The sequence below is a fragment of the Meleagris gallopavo genome, chromosome 5 (assembly GCF_000146605.3).
Source record: "Meleagris gallopavo isolate NT-WF06-2002-E0010 breed Aviagen turkey brand Nicholas breeding stock chromosome 5, Turkey_5.1, whole genome shotgun sequence".
NCBI lineage: Eukaryota > Metazoa > Chordata > Aves > Galliformes > Phasianidae > Meleagris > Meleagris gallopavo.
In genome coordinates, this window is record NC_015015.2 from 47,394,215 (window position 1) to 47,401,345 (window position 7,131).

Sequence of the window (7,131 nt, forward strand, 5' to 3'; positions counted from 1 at the left end):
CAGTTGTTAAACCTTCTTCAGTCACTGAAGGAGGGGGGGAACCAAACAAATGTTTGGTTCTTAAAAGAAATTGTGTGTAAAAAGTTGGTAATGAACTGTAAAGCCAGGGCTTGGCTACTTGCCAGCATTTGTGTGGAGTATCTTTTTTAAACTAAGATGAGAGACACCAGTAACCCTCAGGAGAGGATGAATAGACAGTCCTGGCAACTACTTTCCTTGCTTCCATTTCCCTGTAATTTTAGTAATCTACTATCATTGCTTTTCTCTTAAACTGCCCCGTTGAGACTCATGTTTGCCATTTCCTGTCCCTCAAATTGCTCTGCTTTGGTGGCAGATAAATTCAGAAGTGCAATTCTTGTAAGGAAAAGACATCACTGTGTGCTTACTGAAATCAGCAGGTTTCTCTAGGCTTGTCCAAGCGTCATCACAATTACATCACTCCAATTAGGACTAGGTATCTAAGCCTTTCAGCGTTAAGACAGATTACATGAGGGCCTCTCAAAAGCAGACAGTTTATTTAGCAGAGCAAGCTTGGATTTGTGCAAGCAAAGTCACAGCAACCATTAGTGAGAGAGCTAGTCTGTCCGTGGAGGATCAGAGACCATGGGACTCCTCTCTTGTCATTCAAGCAATTTTGAATCCTTTTGTCCATGCTTCTTTTTCATTAATTCATTCTTGCATACCCACTGTTAATTGCATTTGCAATGCAATGCTAATGTGCACTGTTAATTGGGCTTCACTTTCATGAAATAAGCCATTCTTACAGCTCGATGCCATCAAAAGAAATGGTTGCGTTTCACTTTTTTTTCCTCACTGTTTCCTATTCATTTTTCTTAGCCAGGTTGTTTTTTGTCACTTTGGTGCTGTGACCTGGCACAGCTCCCTGAGCACCAGATAAAGCACAAAGGTAGGGGCAGGAGCACGGTGCTGAGAGTGGGAAGCTGGTGGCAGCAGCTCTGAGCACAGCTCGTCGGGTGCATGAACTTCATTCACTCTCAGATACTCCCTTTGAATTTCCTTCCCAGTGATAATTCACCTAGTTGTTTTCCCAAATTTAGGTGTTAGATCTGCTGAATGCATTGTGCTTGTCACTTCTTTATTTACGTAATTCCTATATCAGTGATAAGAAAGAACCAGGTCCGAAGGTAAAGGAGTTGACTTTGCCATTTATTTTGCCCACAGGATTCTGAGGAAGGTACACCAGCATCTGTTCTACAAGCCAAAAGCTCCTCTTTAGCCAGAATGAAAGGCTATACGAGTAACTCATATTTCTGCCCTGTATTAAATAACTGATCTCTTGTGTTTCTTGCTGGCACAGGTTCTGAAGGAATCGATGCGTCTGTACCCACCTGTCCCAGGGACAGTACGCTGGACAGGGAAGGAGGCTGTCATTGAAGGTGTCAGGATTCCTGCAAACACAACACTACTTGTAAGTCTTGCAGCAGCATCCCCCATCAGCAACATTTAGCTGCTGCAGTGGATCCACGTGTAACAGTATCAGAGTCCAGAATATTCCCCGACCATTCCTACTGACTATTCAGTGAAATTTTGGTTGGAACTCAGATATGAACTGAGAGCCTGGGTCAGTTTTGCCTAGGGGGGTGCAAGATAGTTGTGTTTTTGCAGCTGTGACAGCAAAGAGTCATTTTCATTGAGTTTCTGCTGACTAATGCAGATCTACCTTCTTGACAGTTCAGCACGTATGTCATGGGGAGGATGGAAAGGTACTTCAAGGATCCACTCTCTTTCAATCCAGACCGATTTAGCAAAGATGCACCTAAGTGAGTTTTTTTTACTTCCAGATCATTAAATATATAATATTTAATATCTAATACTTAAAGGGGAAGAAAGCAGAGGAAAACTTTTCCAATTCCCTGACAGTTAACACTGAAGCTGTATCCAAATGCAAATGGAAGACAGCAATGTACAACTTCTCTTTTCTAAACAGTTCATTAGATCACACAGTACTTTGTAAAAAAGACCAATGCTCACGTTATTTAATATTTATGTTGAGGTCAGAACCAGACTGCGACAAAGCCAGGATGAGTATTTGCTGTACTGCAAAACAAGGATTTAATGCATGACAGCCTTTACTCAGGAAGCTTGAAATGGATGGTAGTGTGATGGAAGTATCAGGACAGTTTGTGCTGAAGCCCCTACATCTAACTATCTTGTGGGTCAGGAACTTTATTTCAGATGAGAGCTATTCTGATCTCCTGGACCGAACAGCCCCTTGCTTATGTGGTTTGGATATGCGTGCAGGAGCAGCAGTTGGATGGATTGTTATATCCTCATGATAGGCTGGGGAGCATTTAGGGAGTGCTTGAAATACGGCTTAGAAATAAAGTTTGCGTGCAGCAATACTCTGCGAGCTGAGCCAGCGGAGTGCTATTTACAGCACTGTTCAGAGCTCTGCTGGCTCTGAACCAAAAAATTTTAATTTGGAGATTGTCTTGACAGTTCAGCTAGGTGAGGTGGCATTCAACCATTACCTTGCTGTAGAGTTGAAGTATTTGCATCTTTCTTTATGATAAAGCAGTCAGACAGTTTTGATTGTTTTTCTTTTTAGGCCATATTACTCCTATTTTCCATTCTCACTGGGACCTCGCTCCTGTATTGGGCAGGTGTTTGCACAGGTGAGCACAATTGTAATGAGGATCTGTTAGTGAGCCCTGGGCCAGCTCGTAGTATACTGATACTTTGGCCCTGCTGATAGTGCACTAGCCCTCTGCCCTTCAAAGGGAAGGTGCCTAGCATGCCTGTGATGGGACGTATGTACCTTGCAATCAGAAATGTGCTATGAGCTTATCTAAGTGTTGGTGCTCAAAATCATCACATTAATATGGTTGAATCACCAAAACAGACTTTGTTTGTAAACACAAGGACAGATCTTTGTGTCTGTCACTTGTCTTCAAATCCAGGGAGCCCCAGCTGACTGTGTTCTTCCTTGCCATTCTCACAGCCATTATTAAATAAATCTATATTGACAAAGCAGTAAGGCATAGCATGCTAAATTTCAACAGCTGCTGTCAAATCCATACTTTCTGTCAATGATAATGAGTTTGTTTTTCTACCTAACAGATGGAGGCTAAAGTGGTGATGGCAAAATTGCTGCAAAGGTTTGAATTCCAGCTCGTACCAGGGCAGAGTTTTAAACTCTTGGACACAGGAACCCTTAGGCCACTAGATGGAGTAATGTGTAAGTTAAAGCCAAGGAGCTCTCCTAAGGATTTTAAGGCGTAACCATCAGGAACGGCAACATGAAATGAAAGTGGTTGAGTTTCATCAGATTTTGAAGATTTTCCCACTAATTGGAGGTTAGATTTTTCAGGCACCTTTAGATGATTACTGGACAGAAAACTTTCTTAACTTCCTCATCACTTACTGAAGAAAACCTCAGGAGATTTGCTCTGGAGATGTTTGGAAATCTTTGAGCTGAAAGCATGCCTGGAATTGCAAAGCATTCGGTTTTCCTGGGGGATTCTTTCTTACCAGATGTTGCAAAGGACATCCTCTCACTGAAGTATCCCTGGGAATACACAAGCCTAAGGTCAGATTCCAGCAGATAGCTTCCCTAATTTTATTTACAACACAACATGGTCTAAGTAACGCCTTGTTTGTGGATTTTCATTTTTACACAATGGAAAAAATACAGAACGCAGGACTGAACTTGGAAAGAAGTTTGGAGCCATTCTCCTGGTCAAAATAATTTTCCTATCTCTGCTCTAAATGAGAAAAATGATTGAGAGAAGTGATTTGAAACAAAAATCAGACACTGTGATCGCTAATTGTTTCTGTTGCTTCTGCCTCATTTTCCTCAGTCTCTTCTACTTCCAGTAGCAGTCAGAGCATTAGATTCAGAATCCAGGCAATACTGTTCTTGTGGGGGAAGACTCGTGTTCATTTTGCCCTGGATCATTTTGCCATCTGGCTCAATGTGAAGCTACTCCAATGCTTGGACTGGACTGCCTCATAGCTACAGCAGGGCTGGAAGTGAGTGCCTAAAGTCAAATGCTGCTTAAACTGACCTTGCCTCAAAGAAATGTGTGTGTATGCAGCCTGAGCCAAAGGCAAGAGAATATCCTGCAGCTGCCCCAAAACTGCTTGCTCTGGGCTGGCTTTCAGCCTGGCTCTGCTATGGGAAAAATGATACTGTGAAAATCCAGAAATACGTGGATGCCTAATGTGAGTTTAGACATAAAATCTATCATGAGATGAAGGGAACTTGAGACCCTTGGCACTGTTGGTGTTACCACTTTTTTGAGAGAGAGAACTCAGGATGTACACTGTCGAGTTTCTGTGCTGGGTTCCACACCAGAAAAGTGACTTCTTAGAGATTACTTTGGTTTGCTTGCATTGCACATCACCTCGTGCAGAACAGCAGAGGGATAACAGGCCATTAAGATCAGTGCTGCTTTTGGTAACATCAGCAATGCTGTGCAGTGTACTAATATTACTTCTACCCAGAGGTAATTAGCACTTGTACTGCTAGGGGTTTAGGTTCCCCATAGACCAGCTCTGCACTCCCTTTTGCTGGAAATCTGCTCATATTCTCCTATGGATTAATAAAACCTGATGTGGAAACCTGAGGACTTGCCACTGGATGTGTGTGTCTGCTCGGAGTGGGTTTTAGGGCACATGATACGCAATGCCAGTGGGGCTGGGTGTGCAAAGGGCTGGGTTTGGAGATGTCCGAGGGAGGGATGCATCTTGGCAGTGCTGCGGGCCCTGAGGGAGTTGTGGAGGGGAGTGGTGTATCCTGCTGACAGCATGCAAACTGCTTGGCATGGGATGCAGCTGCCTCTGCTTTATGATGAGCGAGTTGGAATGTGTTGGGGCAGTAAGCGTGCGTTCCCTTCTGCTCCCTCCGTAATGGGGTGCGTCCAGGGCGGACGAGGGGTGGTACCGTGTTAATACCCTGCAGCAAACCCCAGTACCAGCCAGCTGCCACAAGCCTTCCCCCGTCCCCCCAGCCAGCAGCTCCTGCAGGACTGTCGCTTGTAAATGTGATCGCCTTCCAGCAGATGGCAAGCTCTCATCGGCGATGCATCGAGCAGCAGCGGTACTCCTCAGTCTTGAGGTTCTGGAGAGACCCAGGGCTGCAGCTTCGTGCGCGCTGCAGAGGACAGTTTCTCTCTGCTCCCTCTCCCAGATGCGCAGGATCCCAGCCAGGAGCCCAGGTGAGGGCACCTGCGGCAAGATATATTCCCAAATTCTTGCAGTTCCTGAGCCTTCCCCATGTTCTGACGGATGGCAGCTGCGGGTTTCTTTGATCAGAATTGTAAGCTCTGCCTACCCTTTTGGATTGTTGCCCAGAGCTTTCATGTGTGTGAGGAGTTTCCCTTAGGATTTCTTCCCAGCTTTTTATGCTAACCCAGGATCTTGATCTTACCCCTTTTAGTGTGGCACACAAGTAAGAGGAGAAGTGGGGAAAAGGCCACTGCCTAGACTCTCTTGGGATTCAATCACTGCATGCCCACCACAGCATCTCAGTAGGAAACCTGCTCATGGAAACCAGCAGGTTTCTCCATCTCGCTGCCCGCACTGCTTTGATCTCACTTGGCAGGACCCCGATGACATGTCTTGTCATTGATCACTGCCTTGTGGCAGCCTTTAGGCTACCAGGTGACACTGGGGTTGAGCGAACCCAGCGCTCCATTTCATTCCCTGTGATCTCAGGTTCTTGCTGTGAATGCAGCAGTTATTGTGAGCTCAGAAAACTGAAAATAAAATGACATAAAGAGGTCAAAACCAGGAGACTAGAAAGCTTCCTGTAGTGCCCTCCTTCCCACATAAGACTGCACCCCTGAACACGAGGAGTCTCAGACCACAGAGCTGTGGTCTTGGCAGGAACCCCTAAGTGCTAACATAAAACAAATGAATAATCGGTCATTATTACTGTCTGTGAGTCTTCTCTAATAGATCTTGATACTGTTATGGTGCTGAGGACTAGCTGAAATTAAATAATACTGCATTCAGCTAGCATCTATTCCCTTGGAAACATTGGTAAAAATGCATGTAAGCACTCTGCAGCGACAATGAATATTCATTAATAGGACACAGAAGTACACTTGATTTGAAAATAAGGACGGTAATTAAAGAGCCGTTAAGGCTAAAAAAGCAACAAAGGAAACTCAACTACCAGAGGAGTTGCCTTGGGATCAGACTGTAACTGATCCGTGCCTGGATAGGCAGAGAAGGACAGAGTGTTTCTGGATCATTTTACACGGGTTTCGTAGGATGAGCAAGCGGTGCGCACTGGGGGGCTGCGGGCTCTGCCTGCCCTCCCCATGCTCTCAGCTGTACATTTCCTGAAGATTTCCAGCTTTGATCTCCATTCCACTGTGGTGCTGCTGCTCATATCCACTCCTGCATGTTTCTCCAGTGAGAGACAGGTATCCCCTGGCATTCTTTGGCGTCCCTTCTCATTCCATTGCATGGCATCATATTTTATTCCATAGGATCCCATGCCGTACCATCTCACCTCATCCCATTCCACTGCATCCCTTCACATCCCATCCCACAGCATCACATCCCATGGCACTGCATCACATTGCATCGTGTTGCATCTCCCATTCCAATCCATTCCATCCCGTGCCATTCCATCTCATCCTATCCCATCCTATCCCATCCCATCCTATCCCCCGACATCCCATCCTATCACAACCCATCCCATCCCATCCTGTCCTGCTTCCTTCGTGCAAACTCAGCGACGCAAGAGAGCTCTCTTCTTCACATCACTAACGCGGTGCTGAGCTGAGTGTGTCACCACTGATCCCTACAAGCCAGCACCGTGCTTTGTGCCTGGATTGGCTGCTTTGGGTGGAGAGGGGCATTTTTTAATTTCTGTTTGTCTTGCAAACAGTTAGAAACCCACGCTTTAGCCAGCATTGTGCTGTTTCAACCAGATTGACTTTATCCTAAGAAGCGACAGCCGGTACCTGCTTTTATTAAAAACCTGTCCGGATACTTCTATCTCACTTCTTACTGCTTAAGCTTTACCTCTCCGAGCCGCGCCCTGCGGTACCGTCAGCAGGGGGATGGCATTCAGACCTAAAACTCCCCCGCTCCCTACAGCTAAGCCGGCTGGCACGGCGCTGCGCGGCTGCGCTGCCCCCTGCCGCTCTGCCC

General features: G+C 45.8%; 2 protein-coding genes across 2 annotated transcripts in view; both read left to right on the forward strand.

The window, feature by feature from the left end:
• LOC100546708 (cholesterol 24-hydroxylase) overlaps positions 1 to 4,589 on the forward strand; it is a 14,991-nt gene extending 10,402 nt beyond the window's left edge. Inside the window, exons 12-15 of the mRNA XM_019615871.1 lie at positions 1,319 to 1,429; positions 1,693 to 1,781; positions 2,570 to 2,636; positions 3,082 to 4,589. Of these exons, the coding sequence (XP_019471416.1) occupies positions 1,319 to 1,429; positions 1,693 to 1,781; positions 2,570 to 2,636; positions 3,082 to 3,243 (429 nt within the window). The 3' untranslated portion in view covers positions 3,244 to 4,589. The remainder of the gene's footprint in view (positions 1 to 1,318; positions 1,430 to 1,692; positions 1,782 to 2,569; positions 2,637 to 3,081) is intronic.
• A 455-nt stretch (positions 4,590 to 5,044) lies between these two features.
• The window catches only part of LOC100546859 (extracellular tyrosine-protein kinase PKDCC-like), a 9,109-nt gene continuing 7,022 nt past the window's right edge, over positions 5,045 to 7,131 (forward strand). The window contains exon 1 of the mRNA XM_010712035.2: positions 5,045 to 5,180. Coding sequence (XP_010710337.1) covers positions 5,045 to 5,180 — 136 coding nt within the window. The remainder of the gene's footprint in view (positions 5,181 to 7,131) is intronic.